Raw genomic sequence first — 18,542 nt, 5'->3', positions numbered from 1 at the left:
TAAATAGTTTAATTTTGCGTTCATGGATTTGTAGGTTTGGTTGTTGTTGTTGTCGTTTTGTTTTATTGGCAGGATGGTTATTGAATCAGCTGTATATGAAGTCAGTCGTTATCTTGCCAAATGGTGGGGAATTGCTTTTTGTTTTAAGCTGGTAGTTTTCCGTCTTTGATCATGATTCACCTTTTTGTATGAATGCCCTAAGCTGGAGATGCGATTTTTTTTTAATTGTTGTTTGCATCTTTTTCTTTTCATACAATTACAGGCTTTGCTTGGCAAATAAGTAAGAATAAAATGATCGATAACTATGATGAAAAAGAATGCTTTTTTATCCTGACATACTATTCTACTCTAGTGGGGGGGGGGGGGGGGATAATTATGTTGTTTTAGGAAACTTGAATAACTTTGTAATTCTGAGAGCAGATTTCAAGTTTCCCATCTAAATAACAAATCATCATCTGATAAGCGGCGTGGCAAGGGGCAAGGGCAAGGCATGGGCTGTTCAAAATAGCGGCAGTGAGAAGACAAACCTAAAAATGGGGTCGAAAATTTGACAAGATGCCACAAGGAGATACACAGGAGGGGTGCGATGTAAACCTGTGGTCTTTATGACGGAGCATGGGGGATGGGCCGATGTGCCCCCACCGACTGGGCCGGCGGCCGGGGTGTGCCTCCATCCCACAATCATGTGTTAGACGACAATTATGATACTGTCAAAGATTGTAGCACTGATAACAAATTTTATGCAAAAGAATATCATGTTTCAAATCTTAAACATTATTCCCCCTCCCGCCCGTTATCTCCCTCTGATTATTTATAGAACATCTCCTTCCCAATTTTGTTTTCTTTCCCTCTTTTCTTCAGCCCATCTCAAAACAAAAAACTACTTGCCATCATGTTCTTGCTCTTTTTGTTTCAGCTGTCTCAAGGATTTTGTGCGCTCCCTATTTCGTGCTCGATCTCCGACAACTTTCCTTTTTTCTCACTCTCCTTCCCTCCAAACGCAGCCCGCATTTGCCCCCCTCCCCCCCCCCTTTTTTTTTCTTCTTCTTTTTTCTGTTCTTTCTTCGTCATGTAATTTGTTACGTCTTCTTGTTTACAGTCATTACGTGTTTTAATAAATGTTCTCTGTTGGCCACTATTCGTCTTTCATTGATTATGTATTCAATATTTTGTTCACACTCATTATTATCTGAGGGGTCCACAATTTACAAGCTTTGCTTTTTAGTGGACCTCTCCATTTTCTCAAAATATAAATGCAATTAAATTTTAAAATTCATTTTTTTGTCTTCCCAAAAATGTATAAATTATTATTAAGATTTGTTTATTACCAATGTATCTATGTTTTGTATACATTTTACATTGTATTCGTTATTATGTATTGTATTTTGTTGGAAATGAAAAATAAAAATGAAATGAAATGAAATTTATGTACATAATTATGAAACAGTGACACAAAGGTGTTTTTTTCCCGCTCCCATTCCCTCCCCTCGCACAAAGCCCTTTAGTACCCCCAATTGAAATTCTGGCTCTATGTCGCTGATACTTGAATACTATTTCAATTAAATTCTTAAGCAGCTACACATTGAGAAGAGGGTAATGTTTCTATTCTAATGATTAGGATTTGATTTACTTCTGATTCGATGGCGCTGGTGTAGCTAGGCCTTTTTTAAATGGAAAGAAAAACTAGATACTCCAAATCAAGGCACTATGATTTTTACCACAACCCATCGTAGACATTAAAATGATTCATAACTATTTTTTCGAAAATTAATGAAATGATATACACAATATCTGTATCGAGTCTTTGTTGGAGTTATTTTGTTGTTGTTGTTGTTGTTGTTGTTTTTGCTTCGAACTCTATCGATTGTCATCTGTATCCCGGGAGGGGGGAAAGGGGGGGGGGGGCGGGGGTAATCCCTTTTCATCTCATTGCCATTAAGTCTTGTGGGAGTGCCGGTGGAATTATTTTTGTCACGGGAATATAATTTTTGGGTTGATGACTGATTAGTAAATTCCATGTTACACTTAAACGCAACAAAATAGATACACATTATAAAACTCCCCGATACTACAAAGGGAAATACATGTTGAAAAAATAAAAAAAGCAAATATACTTATCGAAGTTGCTCCCGACTAGAAACAAAACATAATAGTCATGTAGATTCTATACTACAAAGTGAAATACCAAGGTGTAACAAACTGCAAAATAGAAAATTACTAATCGAAGTTGTTCCCGATTTCAGACATGAAAATACACAACTACTTGATATTGCAATTACATATCAATTACGATTCTCGGGGATTTAAAAAAAATTTGCTCCTACTCATGAGAAATGTTGCATTTTCTTCATTTCCCCCTTCCCTTCCATTTAAATTGTGCCTGGATAGGGTCGTCGGACTTTCTATGAAAAAAAGATGATAGGGCCTACGGAGAAAACACTTTTGGAGGAGATATCATAATAGATGTTATCTCTAGCTAGCTAGCTGCTGAAAGAAATAATCAGAAAAACTATAATGATTGTAAGTGTAGTTGGCGCTCTTTCACATTTGATTTGGTTTCGTCTTCTGCTAACGTTGAATGTGAACGGATTTGGGTAAGAAATTACAAATAGATGTCTAAGTCCATTATTTAGCATGTTTGTTGTATTTTATGTCGAGAGGAATTTTGTGTTGAATTGAAAGATGTAATCTCATATGTCATTTCACTCCGATATCGGTGCATGGTATCAAGAAGACGAGATGAGAGATTCAGAGAAGTACTGTAGCCAGTGTTTCCATCATGAATGTGAACGTGTGGGACTGGTATGAAAGACGACTTAGGAAGTGTTCAGATTTCAAATTGTTCGTGATATTCTTGTAATGTATGACAATGAGTGATGTTTGTGTTTCTCTAACTTGATAATCGACTGTTTAAGAATAGTTTATTTTAAAAACAAAAATGGCGAAAGACATGATGACACTGACAAAAGTGACAGAACAAGAGAGGAATAAAATTAGATTTAGATTGAATTGAAACGAAACAATTGGTTGATTAAAATGTGAAACTACTGAAGATAGTGGCCTGAGGTCAAAGGTTTAATTACATTCAGTGTACAATGAAAGCACATGAAACAAGTAGGATGAAGGGGGAAGAGGAAATAGAAATGCCAAAAGTTGTACTTAAACTGCTTGCTCATGAGTAGGCCTTTCTACCAAATTCGACTTTTCTAGATTTGGTCTAAATAATGATTATAAATACAATTTTAGATCAAGCAGAAGAGCCACTCATAATTTACATGACTTGTTCCATTGGCAAGGTGGACACCAAATACTAACATATTACAATTTTTTTTATCACACCTTTGCATTTCATTTCAAAGAGCACCAAGGACTCTCTAGCAATCGCATTGTCAACAAACAATTTAAATCATCATGGATGTGCTTAGGCCCCCAATCGTCACCATAGGAGGACGTTGTTACCGACGGAACCCCGCCCAAATGACATCTCCACATCTGCCTGGGAACGCCTATGAAGAACAAGGAGGATACACCGAACAAGATGATGAAATGTGTAAGTAAAATAGGAAGAGTTTTGCAGATGGCAAGGATAGATAGCTTGTAAAATGTATGAGACCCCCATCTCCCTATCCCCCCCCCCCCCCCCCCCCCCCAGGTTTTTTCAGTCAATACCTTTTGCCGATTATAACAATGAACCAGAGGATTTACACCATCTGCTATGTTTGGGGTAAATTTGAAATTGTAAAAAAAAAGAAGAGGTAATTTCTAAATGGTTAAAAATTTGGGGTGATTGTGACTTTTAAATGGGGGCAATTAATATTCAATTGAAACCATGTTGAATATTGTTATCAAAAACAAGTTACAATAACTGTTATAAGCTACTGAAATTATGGCATTTGATTGGCTGAGAGCAAATTTGACGTAGATATTTAGCATTTGTTAGTGATAACAAGTTTTATGAAACGGGGGCCCGGAAGGGCTTTAACTTTGATATAAATTAATGCCCTTCTATCAGAGTTCAATTCAATTCAAGTCAAACGACTTTATTTCTCATGCAAAACATAATACAATGAATAAGTATATTACAAAAAATATACAATGAAACAAGACAAATATAATAGTAATGGCTCCAGAAAAGAGGAACTAACTCGAAGCAGAGCTTGTTGAAGTATCAGTTCCTCAGAGGGCGTTTTACGATACGTCTTGAAAACAAAATATGCATAGAAAATCAATAAATTAAAAAATAATGTAACAAAGAAATAAAAGCCCTTCCAACCCCAAACAGACAATTCATACTTTTGTTAACATAATGTGATATACCTGTATCTGAATATACTGTAGATGATGAGAAAATGTATGAGCCCTTCTGACCCCGAAAAGATGATACATACTTTTGTTAACATAATGTGATATCTGAATATACTGTAGATGATGAGGAAATGTACGAGGCAGAGACGGCAGAGAATGTGTCATGTGACCCCCTGGAGATGGAGAAGACGAGGGACGGCTACCGGTTGGTGATCGACGTTCCCTCAAAGTTCTTCGGGCTGATCATAGGGTCCAGAGGTGAAACGAAGAAGAGGCTTGAGCATGAGACGCGCACCCAGATCCACATTCCGAGGGGCAATGAGCATATCGACGAAATAAGTAAGCACCTCAACATTTTGGTTTATAGCAATGATGATAACTGGGCACCATCTTATATTTATAAAGAGTTGCAATGAAACCGAATCAATCGCAAGTCCTCCTATTCAATCACAAGTTTGCAGTCTCCTATCTCTTATGTACATAGTTGCGATTGATACATTCTATAGCCTTTAAAATTACCCAAGGACAAAAATGTGTGAGGTACAGAGGCTACTTGTATTCCAATGACCGCCCACTTTTTTGTTTTACTATGTTTACAAATGTGATTTAATATATTTTTGACTGGATTGTGGAAAATAAATGAATGAGAATGAAAATTAATTCCTTTTTCTCCCTAATTGTGATTCTGCCAGCCATCAGCGGTAAGACGAGACAGGGCGTGTCCTCCGCTAAGACCAGAATCGATGTCATGGCCGCCAGCGCTCGTCAGAAGACCCCCTTTACGCACTTTGTTGCCGTCCCCCTCAACAGCCAGGACATCATGGACAGGTTTCAGGCATTCAGAGAGGACGTCTTGAAGGAATGTAAACATGTAAGTAGGGCTGAAAGATATTTTGTTTTGAATGTTTGGGATTCGGTGCTGCAACATCATATTAAAAATACATGTATGAGCTGCTAATGATGCAATGTAGTTCTATAAAGAGATATCTAATTTTTAATTTTTTTTTGATAATTTTTTAAAACTTTTTTTCAATTTTTTTTTGTTGTTCTTTTCTTTTTATTACTATAATTATTATTATCGTTATTATTATTCTTATTCTTATTATAATTCTTATTTTTTTGTAGGGTGGGGGGGGGGGGGGGTTCATGTTTACTAAGATCATAGACAAACTGTATTTTCATTATTAGTCCCCTCTGATACTTAATTCTTTGGACACTCACTAAGCTACATGTAGACTTGAACCCACACGCATGACAAAAGAGAGCGAGACAACGATCCGATTGCGCCACACTGCCTCCTCAAAGTTAATCTGTTTTGTTTTGTCCTCTGTCCTATCTAGTGCTCAGGGGTTGATGAGAGGATATTCCAGATTCCTCAAAAACTCCATCTGACCATCGTTACTTTGGTGCTCCTGACCAAAAAAGAAGTGGTATGTATTTCTTCTTTGACCCCTACTCTGCTGGAATTCTTTTTTAAACAATGGCGTTCATAGACTTTTAAGTGTTGCATTTTTAATGTTTATGGTTGTATCATACATATATTAGGCATAACACTTATTTCATGGGGGTATAACATTTGAAATTAGGTTATCGGGACTTGAACCGCAAACCATGTGATCCTCAGTCCTGTGACATATCCACTAGACCACGACACCTCTGCGTGGAAGGGCTTTATATTTGATGCACTGTTCAAAATTTTGTTAGCCCTTAATTAAAATGATTCTTTTAACAGATAAATCAGACTTGATAGAAGTAGTTAAGTAGCAAGTAGTAAACCTAATTTGTACTAAAATGTTATTTATTTTTTTACCATGACATGGAAATTCTCCTAATATTTTGTTTCCAAACAGAAAGCAGCACTGGAAATTCTCAATGATTGTCTGGAAAATATTATCAAGTAAGTGTTTATATAAGCTCTTTTTGGCCGATGAATACAAATTTTTGATGAAGTTAAGAAAAATGAATTGAAACGTGTTCTGCAGCATGGTTAAATGTTGGTGAATGGAAATACCGGTACTCTATGGGGTAAGTTCTAAACATCCTTGTTTGTAGAAAGATATGGAGGAATACAGTTTGGGGGGGGGGGGGTGGAGAGAGAGAAAGAGAGAGAGAGAGAGAGAGAGAGAGAGAGAGAGAGAAAGCGGTTGGGGAAGAGAGAATGGTAGAGAGAGAGAGGTAGATAGAGGTATGATAGAAAGATAGTCTGATAAAGCGATAAATGGAGAGAGAGAGAGAGAGAGAGAGAGAGAGAGAGAGAGAGAGAGGGAGGGGTAATAAGGCAACAAGAGAGAAAGAAAAAAAAGATTTTTAGTTTCTGACCAAGAGTTCTAACACAATTCTCACAATTATGAACCCAGTGCACCATTTCCACTCCTGTATTCTGCTCAGTAAAGCTCATAGAGACATTCAACTATGTCTACCGGGATTTTCTATGCTCTATACAGAAACGTTTGATTATTATCATAGTTAATTAAAAAAAATCTGTTTATCATTTCTGTCTCTCTGTCTCTCCCTTCCTCAGTCCTATACTTCAAGGGAACCCTCTCTTGATTGACCTGGCAGGACTGGAATACATGAACGATGATCCTGGAAAGGTAGATATCCTCTATGGAAAAGTCAGGATGCAAGACGGAACAGACGGGTATTTATCAAAACAGATTACGATCTGGGAGTAGACTTAAGGCTCATTTACTTATGACAAGGTATACCACTACCACAGAGAGAGGTAGAGAGAAGTAGGAGGAGAGAGGGATAGATATTGGTATGATAGAGAGAGAGAGAGAGAGAGAGTCTGAGAGAGAGAGAGAGAGAGATCTATCGAGAGAGAGAGAGAGAGAGAGAGAGAGAGAGAGGGGGGGGGGGGGGGGGGGGGGGGGTGGCAATAAGTGAGATAGAAAAAAAAGAAGCTTGTGTTTTATTTTGTATGTTAACATTTAAACAAATTTGTGAATGAATGGCAAGTAAGAATGAAAAACAGCAACTATGCATACTCGTTTACATGAATCTGTGTGTAGCAAGTTACAGAAATTAATTTGCTCTTGTACTTGTCCTTGGCAGTTGCATGATCATATGTGTAGGTGATTTTGATGTTGAAAGTAAGACAAAACATTTGACAAAGATTAATGAAAATGGATAAATGTTCGATAAGGGAAAAGAATCATTTTAATAGTACATATCAAAAATTCTCTCCACATCGTTGGCTGAATAACTCCAAAACCATAAATAATGAAACCATATGATTAATCAACTAATTTCATAGGCAGTCCATACCATTGTTGGCACCCATATATTAATCTTTCTTCCTATTGCTGTATGGACAATTATTGGACATTATTAAAATTCTAAAGAAAGATAATATCCACCACTTTACTGTAGCTCAGTACTACATAACTTTCAATAATAGACCAGTTCACGGTTAGCACATGTCCCAAATGACCCTGAATATCCACAGATCTTCAAAACACGAAGAGGTCCCACTTTGTACACTTAGAAATAATCACTCCTACAGCGATGGAGGTGCTACATAAATAGCCCTTGTTTCCCCCTTTCAAAGAATATTTCCACCTGTGTATCATGGAGTGCACTACTTGTGCATAAATAAATAATGATTACATAACTTTCATGAGCATGTATCAAGTATTTTGTCTCCGTGTATTTCACAATTTGTTCTGTAATGACCTTTATTTGCTCATGCTCAGACTGCAACTATGAACTGGCTTATAGTAGACAATTTTGATATTTATGATTTTATTTCTCTCCAGATTACAAGAGATCGCAAACCGAATCCAGGAGAGATTTGTGGCATCGGAGCTGTGCCAAGACAGTCGGAATGACCTTGAGGTCAAGCTTCACGCGACCCTCATGAACTCCATCTTCAGAGCACCGGAGGTCAAAAATCAGAGGTCAGAGGGCAGAGGCAGGGGTCAACAACAGCGAAGCAGAGAAGCCTTTGATGCGAGTGAGATTCTGGAAGTGAGTGGGCTGGATAGCAATTTTTGAAATGTTATTTCTGATTTTCAAGACGTACTTAGATACATTCAGTTTAAATAGAGGTTTCATACGAGAGGTGTCATACAAGAGGTGGTTTCATCACTTGGCTTAGGATGCAAAGGTCATGGGTTCTGACCCTGGTTTAGTAAATGGGTACCCGGTAGGATTTATTCTATGAATGCACCGTGTGCTGATTGGTGGAGCTAAATCTAGGGTGATAATTTCCAAAACCTATATGAAGCGCATAGAGACGTTGTACCACACAGTGATATGCGCCATAATCCAAGAACTTATTTTTGCTATTATTTCCTCCAATCTTAAATTTCAAATGATGACATTATGCATGGTATATAAAGTTAACAACTAAATTATTCATACCCTTACCAAGTTTTGTAATTTTTTAAGTATGTGAAATGTGACATATTAAAGCTGACATCTCAAAGTATTCAACAATGGCCCTCCGATAATTCAAGGAGTCCACCTTTCATTCTTGGATGACGAAAAACACAAAAAACATCAAGTTTACAAAGGGTATGAACAATTCAGTAGTTAACTGTCTTTAGGACCCAACAAATGATTTTTATTTTGAAAATAAAATTAATAAAATATTCAATCCTATACCTTTCTTTATGCCTTATGCACAGCTCTTTGGTGATTTTTCATTTGGAGAACTACGCGTCAACTCTCTCCACCTGGTTGGGAGAGGGCGCTGTGCAGAAGACGGATCCTATTGGGCAGCCGGTAAAGTGCCTCTACCCTGAAAAGAACTCTAAAAGACATTCAAAATGTTTCTACAAGAGACCTGGAAAATAACGGTGTTGTCTATCAATCTGGAATTAATGGACCCGAAAAGGCAATCAGTATCGAAAAGTAAAGATGGAGTCTGCTCCTACAGAAGCCCAATGAACCATTTATTTGCACATCTAATGGAATTTTAACAGACATACACTGGTTGTCTGGAAAGTGGGCCTTACATGCAATGTTGTACCATGTCATGTGACCTTAAACGCTTGCTACACGTACAAGCTAGCATTAACAGAAACATTTCTACAGAAATAAGACCCTGAGTGTTCTCAGAAACGAGTCACCTCTGGAAACTGGTTCACCATTCTACCATTGTTAGTGTTATTATCTCATTGTGGTGTTTTTCTACAGAAGCGCGCTCCTGGAAATAATCGGTATGTTTGCCCTAGAATGATAACTGTACAGTGTATTTTGAAACCCTGTGGGAATATGCCATTTGTGATGCAAGGTATCAGTGTGGGGAAATAGAGGGGGGAATTCCCAGTTTCTGAGAAGAACAGGGGGGGGGGGGGGGTGCTTGTATTTTAGGGGGAGTAATTGTGTTTCACTGTGTTACTCCAATTATCACATTGTCTTTAAATCTGCATTTTTCATGTCTCGCAACTCTTGTAAACTATGTTGCATATTTACCTTTTGTTTAAAAAAAGGTGAGATAAAGGATAGATATATTTATGATTATTAAAAGGAAATATAAAATACATATTTGAGTCTTCTATCTCTTTTTTCTATTCATGTGTGTTGATATTGATGGGAAATTAATATAATCATCACCACCACCACCATGATCATCATCACCATCCCCACTACCACCAACACCACTATCATCATCATCATCATCATCATCACCACCATCATCATCACCACCATCATCATCATCACCAACATCCCCACGACCACCACCATCATCATCATCATCACCTACATCATCGTCATCACCACCATCCCCATCACCACCATCATCATCACCATCACTATCATCATCACCATCCCACTATCACCACCACCACCACAATCCATAATTTTCACAAATACTGAAGAGTTGAGAAAAGAAACATTCCACGATAATACTTTCTTGAAAATAATCTTAAATATTCTGTTATTTCAAAAAGAACTCTGCTTCTGGTTACAAGTCTACTGGCTGTGTAGAAAAATAAATCATCTCAACAAATAATTTACACGTACACGTAAGGCAACACCGAATACACAAAATACATTAAGAAAAAACCTGCCAGTTATCCTTATTTCCTATACAGTTCCTTGATGACAGCATCATATAAATAATCATTTTGAATGATTCTCTTTTCCATATATAAAGCTTCTTTGTTTATAAATCTGCTGAAAACATTTCAAATCAACGAGTTGACATTCTTTGGCTAGTTAACTGAACATATAACTTTAATATCTGCTTGATAAACATGTATTATTTCAAGTTAAATACTTCAAGAAGGATAAGGACGAGTTGTCAAATTATTCACACTTTGTGATCAAACAAATTTCGTCACAATGCAAGACAACGATACTTGATGTGATAACATAAAACAGGATCTATTTGTGTATTTACCCATTCCGGACAACAGACCACATTTGGTGGTTCAGCTAAATAACTGTTGGTTATAAGTCGGAGCTTTAACATGTATGCATGAGCAGTAAATAAACATTTCTGTACAAACACTATGTCCGCTTTTGTTCGGTCAGTCCAGATTTAGGTCACTGCTTCAGCTATTGTTGGTGGATAACCTTTTTAAAATTTTTGAGGACAAGTAAATTATCAATTGTGATTTAGTGGAAATCAAACATTAAAATCATTAAATTGTCAACATGTTGAACTTTTCCTGTATCAAATTTCATAGAAATTGGGAATCATAAATCGTTTCTACAATGTTTTTATCCATGGCAACTCTTTTTAGATTCATGAAATTGTTTAATTCATAAAATGTAGCAACATTACAATATTGGCCAATTGAATAAGAAAAACTGATCAATTAAGAAAACCCCCCCCATCCCCCCCCCCAAAAAAAATTGTCCTATATAATTAGGGGGTATCATTGAAAATTACATATCAGGGAAATTAACTATGGAATTCCTAAAATAGATATAAACTGTTCGAATACTGGATAGTACATTTCCTTAAAATTTCCTGGAATTTCTTCCCAACGTGTCCTAACTTGTTATCACATGCTTAATTTTCTGTGTCTACTTGCATGCTTGTGTTTATACACTTCTTAAATAAGTCTCCAATAAATATGAATAACTTACATAAATACTCCACATTTCCCTCTAAATATTTGAGGATAAATTAATTATAGAACTGTTTCTCTCTTTTCTTGACAAAGCAGTCGCAAGACTCCATGGGTTAATACTTTGACCCCCCCCCCCAACCCCCCCCCCCCCCCCCCCCCCCCCCCCCCCCCCCCATCCCTGGCCCCCCGCATGATAAGCCTGTATAACCCAAGGCTAGCTATGATAATCTATTATTCATTAACATACAGCAAATGATTGGCAGTGATTATCAATTGCACACAAATTAATCCTCAAAATTGACATATTTGGCATTCAAAAAAAAATCAAACACTATTTGTTTGTTGCAATAACTTGCAGGGCAAATTAGAAAATTAGAAAAATTGAATTAACATTAGTATGAATTTTAACATATTAATTTGTGAATGCCTTTTCTTTGAAAACTAAGTGACAAGATACTATTGAGGGTGTCTTGAAAAACATATGGTCTTCATATGAGCAACATTCAATACATGAATAGGAAGAAATGAAGACAAAAAAGCCAAGGGGATACAAATCATATGTCATGGCTCAATTTGTTTCTAAAGCTGTTGATACAGTATTTGCCCATGGAGTCTTGCATTATTTCCTGCTTTTAAAGTGAATTTCACATTAGCCTGGTCACAAGTTCCACATCACCAAATTAAAGCATACATCCTTTTCCTCGTTTCGCAATACCTGCCCCAAAACATTGTTACAAACAATGATTTCATCTGAGAAACCAATGATCACTTACAATCGCTTGCATATCACCAATACATATAAACAAAGGAGTTTTGACAGACTCAACAAACGAGACAAGATTACCTGACAAATAAATTAGAAATTGAACACACTATTTTGTCTTAGACATGGCATAAATACAACACTATTGAATAATAATAAATCATCTCAATATCTCTCTGTAATATTTCAAAGGCAAGTTAAACACGAAAGACATACCTGCACAAAACACGATTAAACATTTGAATCAATAACTCCTTGAATAAACATTCACTTCTTGAAGTACTACTTTATCTTTTTGAAGGAAAAAAAAAGCTTTTACCAAAGAAAATCAATAAATAAAAAAATGTACCTAATGGATGGAAAAAAAGTACTAAACAGTATTGTATTCGATAATGCCAAAGGAAAGGGTATACACGTATATAACATTATAGATTGTTCGGTAAATATAAATCATATCTATATACCATGCACCTACATTTCATGACAAATACAAATATACCAATATCCTCTTCGGTTTACTGCAATATCAATTTAAAGACATAATTTCTGTGATTCACGTCTAAACTGAAACTCTTCATTCAAACATCCACTTGTAGAATCTCTGGATCATACAAAGGTTTCGAATACGAAAGAGAAATGCAATTTTTTCCTATAGAAAAGTACAGCATACTGCATTTAGAACTGATTATAACCCATAATTGCAAACTGCAATGACATACCAAGTAACTGATGCCCTTTCTATAACATTTCAGCTTGTCAAATATCTTCTTTTTCAAATCATTTTTGTCATACCGGTACAATGTACATGATAATGCAAAAGGCGATTCAATCTCCTTGAACTGTTACATAGCTTTTCTATACTTCTCTCATGTCATATATACCCATGTGACATTATATTTCCATCTTTTCATTCATTTTATACTTGATTTCTATAAATCTATGGAAAAATGAAAAATGAATGGTTATATTGTAAATGCTATCTTTCCTGTACGTCAAGGCCAGAATGGTGCCTGCAAACACAGACTACAGTACACTCCCCTTCCTACTCATGAGAGGTGGGATGAGCATGCATTAGTCTTTTTCTTTTAAACCCATTTCTGACAAGAATAATTCATTACATTTACATGTAATGCACAGTACAAAACACACTACTTGAACCGATAAACCAATAATTTTGTACCCATTGCACGTATTTAGTCACTGATAGTATATTTTTCTCACATTTAAATTTGTACCTGAATGTATTGATCAACAATACAATAATAACAAAGAAACTTCTTCAAGAGTCATACAACATTCTTTTGTTTTCAATGAAATAAAAATATCACTGTATTTTGCAGTTGTGTTACAGAGTAGCAAACAGTGGCATTGTTACATTTCAATAAATAAAAATAAATAACTTTGCATAATACAGTATTTTACACCTACCAAAGCTTATCAAAATGTCTGTCTAAACTCGCACCCCATATACAAGAAGGATTCAATATCAAAATGATATAAATTTCAAACACTATGTTTGTGTACTATTATAGTCCTTGCAATGAAAATGACTTTCAAGCAAAAAGGACAATTGGGAAACAAACTGGATATTTTCAAGCATGCCTACACGGCCAACACTACTATTAAAAGGCAGTGAATTGTGCTAAAACCTGTACATTGCTTTTGTGTATAAAATGGTGCTTCAATGTATGATAGTCCAACCTGTCTATTAAGAGGCCACTTCATACAGGTGGCCTTTCTAGACAGGTTTTTCAATACATGTTTCCTTCTAGATCGAGGGAGGCAATATGCATGGCAACTATCTATGACAGGTTTGACAATATGTTAAATGAGTTTTAATTGTTTTTATATGGAATGCGAGAATAGACAACTACTTTCCCACTGCGGCTATTACAACCTGTCCCATACCATTCCTAGCCCAATACACAAGAGGCTAAGAGCACTATCAGCATAGATTTAAATGTCGAACATTCATACACGTATGATTCGTGCAAACTTACCTTGCGTATTTTGAACAAGAAACATAACCAGTGGAACCAGTGGGAAAGCACCGACATATGAACAACTTGAATTACTCCTGAAAGCACTTTCACGGTTTTGAATTGACAGTATTTCTAGGATTTAACTGCTTCTTTTTGGTCCACACGAGGGGGGCAGTCAGTGACTGTTTCAAGAACCTGAGTCGTGGGTAGGTTGTACGACATGAAAGCTTTCTGGATGCTTAAATCGACGGCCTCTGCATGCTCCGGCAGTTTGTCCTGGAGGGAGAGATCGATGGCATGGTCGGGATGGAGAGCCATCCCGTTCAAGTGGCCCTGCTGCATCAGGATGTGCGTCTTCAGATGGCGGTTGAGGTGGTGCGAGCGGGCAAAGGCCGTGGCGCAGATGGAACACACGTAGGGTTTCTCCCCGGTGTGCGTTCGCCTGTGGATGACCAGGTGATGCTTCCGACTGAAGGCGTCGCCGCACTCCCCGCAGACGTACGGCTTCTCGCCCGTGTGCGTCCGGATGTGGTTGGTCAGGATGCACTTGCGCGCAAACATGGCCCCACACTCCTCGCACCGGAATGGCTTCTCCCCCGTGTGCGCTCGCATATGACGGACCACGTGATGGCGGTGTTTGAACGTGGCGCCGCACTGCTGGCATGTGAACATTTTTGCGGCGTTACCCCCTACAGAGGGTGTCTTTGACTCTGGTTTCTGGAAGAATGAGTTGGCTCTGTGTCCATGAAGCGATATGACGTGTTGATTCTGGTCCGGCTTAAGGGCGCTCAAAGGCATATAATTCATCCTTATCAAATCCTCTAGGTGCATACAGTGCAAGGCTTTTATTGGTGGTAGGCTAGCGATGGGGCTGGGGAAATCAAATAGTCCATTGCTACGACCGGACGCCCTTGCGATGAATGACTGGCCCGTGAGGGGGCTGTTTCGTGGATGTGTTATGGAGGACGGGGAAAGGCTAGGCTCCGTTTTGACCATGAGCGGCAAATTACCCATGAGCGTGAAAGGGTTGTGTGCGTAAATAGGAGCGTTCCCAACCAAGCAACCATTGGGGATACTCTGTGAGCTCACGTAACAGTCTTGTTCGCTTTCTGGCTCCTCCAACTTAACAAACTGTCTACACTTCTTCAACTGATCGTCCTCATTGTCCTGCGACACAGCGGTAGATTCACCCGTGTCCATATCTACATCATTGGTTGGTGTAAAGGTGTGAGGAATGGATGGGGGAGGGACTGATTTTGAAGCTAGCGTGACAGGCAGTAATGGCTTAACCGCTGACAGGGATATCGTCGAAGGCACACCTGATGCAACTGGTGTCTGGCTACCTTGATCCGTTGCTGCACTGAAAGGATAGAGCTGGCTTGGAGCGGAGCAGTTCTTTGGCTTTGGTCTAAAGCAAGCCATCATGGATCTACTCTGTTCTTGTTCGGTTGGACTGTTCGGGTGTGACTCTGTCTTCCTTGACAGGTCAACCTCCATGCTCTCACCCTCCTCAACCTTCCCATTCTTCTCACCCTTATCTTCCGGTGACAGGAACACAGCGATACCCTCGCTGCACCACTGGTGCTCATCGTCTGTATCGCAATCCTCGTTGCTTGGATGACTGCCCTCGCAGCTCTTCTTGGAGTTCCGGCTTCGCATCCGTCTCAGCTTCTGAACAGCTGCTTGCGTCTCTTTCGAGTCTTCCGCCTCCCGGATAGGACATGGCGACTCTTCGGGAAGCCTCGCCTGAGTTGCGCCTTGACCGAGGTCGCTCGGTGTTGCAGCAACTGTTGCTGCCATCTCCTGTGGTTCTGATGCGTTCTCTATGGCATTGACTGCAGCATCGGAGGTTGGTGCTTGGCTCGTTGCGACCTCACACTCCATCGCTTCTGTTCGCATGAAGTTCTTCAATTTAGGATGCATGTTGGTGAGGAAGTTGGACAATCAGACCTGGAAAATGAAGAAAAAAAAGAGAATAAAAAGAAAAATTAGTAAAATTTAAAAAAAAAATTAGATCGATAAAGACAATCCATTATCATTCATTTAACTCTGGAAATAATTCAAGTAAAGAAAAGTTACGGCAAGGAGAAGAAAAAAAACAGCCAGCAGCATGCTACGATATAAAAACAAAAAACAAAACAAAAACAATCTTTAAAGTATCAAAACTTACAGATCAAATTTGCAATCCCTGTGTCTATTCAATCAAGCATATTCCGAAGCTATACACATTTGTAAATAAAATAAAACTTGATGTAAAGTATCCGTCAAAATCAAACACTGCTTCCCTGGTTTGTTGTGTTTCGCTTGGTAGCTTAAAAACAAATCTGTCATCAAAGTAAAACAAACCAGCCTTTTATAACAAATGCTTGTTCCATGATGTTCCGGGGAGGCTGGCACGTACCTAAAAAGGTAAAGTCCCTTTTCAGCTATTACTATTTATTATTATCATTATCACTTTGCTGTTTATTATTACCATCCCCAGCCTCACACCAAACCAAAAGAAAAACAAACTCAAAGAAAAACAAAAATATCACTGCCCAGCATTTTGACAACTCATTACCAGATTGCTGTACAGGATATCATAAGACATAAAACTGGAAGGAAATGTGGTAAAGCAAAATGTATGACACACCTACTGGTACTTGACACGATTCACAGAATTGACCTCATTATGACTACTCTATTTTCATCAACGTTAAAAGTCTGTTCAGACTATACAAAATTTATTTAAAAACGTGTCTAAAGAAACGTCTTTTACACACTAAAAATCAACATTGCATGAAGAGAACTAGTTTCAAAGATGTCAATTGACAGGGCAGCTCCCTGGTCAAGCACCTGTGCGCGCCCACTAAAGCTTTGCACAGTTAATAATAATAATAATAATAAATACATTTATAGGGTGCTTAGTACAGGCATTTCTAAGGGCACAGGTGGTTTTTCAATAGCTTAAAAACAACAAAATAAAAGAAACATTATACTACTTTCCTACGATTCACAAGACCTGCAGAAATTGAGCAACCCACTGTGCCTTGATGCAACTGTGCCATAAATTCCCTCTCAAAGTTGGAAGTCTTTGCGCTAATGATCACCAAGTGTATATAGGCAAACATCTACAGTATAATATAGGATACCTATTTATCTGAATTACAATTCTTTCTTCCATGTTAGTGTTTGTTAGCTTTCTTTAAAAATTGCTGAATAAATAATTAAAAAAAAAAAAAAAAAAAAAAAATCACAATTATTTTCAAAATAGAAATAAATATAAGGGCAATTTCATTAATCAATACCCTAGCTATTGTATATCCCATAAAAATAATGTTCCAACTACATGATGCATCACTGTAAAGTTTGTACATTTTGATGGGCGATGGACAATTACGGCTATTGAGATTTGCCTTGGAATGAAATTTTGAAAGTTTACGTGATCATGTTAAAAAATACCAATGCGAATAATGGGAAAAACCATGGATTCTTTTGTGAAAAAAACCACAACAAAGGGGAGCAAAGAGAGATTCAACTAGGGAAACCTCCTGACAAACTCTCAAATTTTTAAAAAGACTACTGGGTAAAAAAAACATCAGAAATTACTGAAATCCCCAAAGAACTTTGGGGTGAACAATATCGTAATTATATTGTAATTATATTGTAATTTTCACAGAATTTGTTCTCTTCTTCAAATTAAAATGACATAATATTTAATTAATGACTCCATTCCCACAGAGGCTGTTCTTCCCGTACTTCCACACTACTTCCCATTCTCGTCATAGGCACGTCCGAAGCTGTGGTTTCCTTTTTCGTTCTACTTCCTCTCGTGACAGGAAACATTCGCGGAAGAAAAACATAGCTACAAGTACTACCGCTTGTTAAGCTCATCAGTCATGATGTAATGACATTGATAAGCCATGAAACAAAAAATATTCCCCGGTTTTTTTTCTTCTCCGATGGAAATCCCAAACTAAAGGGAAATCGTGACTAAGGGATTCATGTTGATGATGCCTTGGAATATTGACCTAGAATGTCAGTTGTTACTTTGTTTGTATGTTTGGAGACAGAAAGGCATTATTTGCACACTCTTTATACACAGTTAAAGATAAAGGTGAGTTCTGGTAATGCGATTGCTTTGTGAAAGAAAAGGTGTGGGATGGATCAGAAAAGTTGATCATATAGCATGTAACTATTGGTGTGTAATGCAAGGTTCTGGAGTCATCAAAATCATCATAAATTTGGCCCAGTCTTGGTACAGTAACAATCACTGTACACAGAAAGATGTATATGGGACAACACAAATGGTGTCGTGGCTAGTGCTACCTTGATTTCCTTATCTTTCTATGCTCATTACTCAGCCAGTATATATTTTCTTCCAAAATTGTTTGGCACATGACGTTTATTTGTAATCTTGAACATTCAATGTAAGTTTAGTTATATTCTGTGAGAATTCATTTTTTTTTTTTTTTACCA

At 37.6% G+C, this 18,542-nt stretch overlaps 2 protein-coding genes across 2 annotated transcripts in view; one reads left to right on the top strand and one right to left on the bottom strand.

Annotated features, from left to right (window-relative positions):
* The first annotated feature begins 2,546 nt into the window (after nt 1–2,546).
* Nucleotides 2,547–9,799, top strand: LOC582616 (activating signal cointegrator 1 complex subunit 1). Its single transcript, XM_030981862.1, has 9 exons — nt 2,547–2,594; nt 3,360–3,550; nt 4,426–4,644; nt 4,998–5,176; nt 5,646–5,735; nt 6,156–6,202; nt 6,827–6,946; nt 8,067–8,277; nt 8,940–9,799. The coding sequence occupies exons 2-9, from the start codon at nt 3,412–3,414 to the stop codon at nt 9,054–9,056; spliced, it is 1,122 nt and encodes a 373-aa protein (XP_030837722.1). The 5' UTR covers nt 2,547–2,594; nt 3,360–3,411; the 3' UTR covers nt 9,057–9,799.
* Nucleotides 9,800–11,563: 1,764 nt separating this feature from the next.
* The window catches only part of LOC100887881 (zinc finger protein 181), a 35,707-nt gene continuing 28,728 nt past the window's right edge, over nt 11,564–18,542 (bottom strand). Inside the window, exon 4 of the mRNA XM_030981861.1 lies at nt 11,564–16,034. Within this exon, the coding sequence (XP_030837721.1) occupies nt 14,217–16,007 (1,791 nt within the window). The 5' untranslated portion in view covers nt 16,008–16,034 and the 3' untranslated portion in view covers nt 11,564–14,216. The remainder of the gene's footprint in view (nt 16,035–18,542) is intronic.

The sequence above is a fragment of the Strongylocentrotus purpuratus genome, unplaced genomic scaffold (genome assembly GCF_000002235.5).
Source record: "Strongylocentrotus purpuratus isolate Spur 01 unplaced genomic scaffold, Spur_5.0 spur5_scaffold_12, whole genome shotgun sequence".
Lineage (NCBI taxonomy): Eukaryota > Metazoa > Echinodermata > Echinoidea > Camarodonta > Strongylocentrotidae > Strongylocentrotus > Strongylocentrotus purpuratus.
Note: the sequence above shows the minus strand (reverse complement) of the source record. Positions and strands in the feature narration are given on the sequence as shown.

Excerpts from the sequence above, each read along its gene's own strand:
- LOC582616 (XM_030981862.1), top strand. The coding sequence starts at position 3,412 with ATGGATGTGCTTAGGCCCCCAATCGTCACCATAGGAGGACGTTGTTAC. Across the intron at positions 5,177-5,645 it reads TCTTGAAGGAATGTAAACAT|TGCTCAGGGGTTGATGAGAG; the intron begins GTAAGTAGGGCT and ends TGTCCTATCTAG. Across the intron at positions 6,947-8,066 it reads ATGCAAGACGGAACAGACGG|ATTACAAGAGATCGCAAACC; the intron begins GTATTTATCAAA and ends ATTTCTCTCCAG.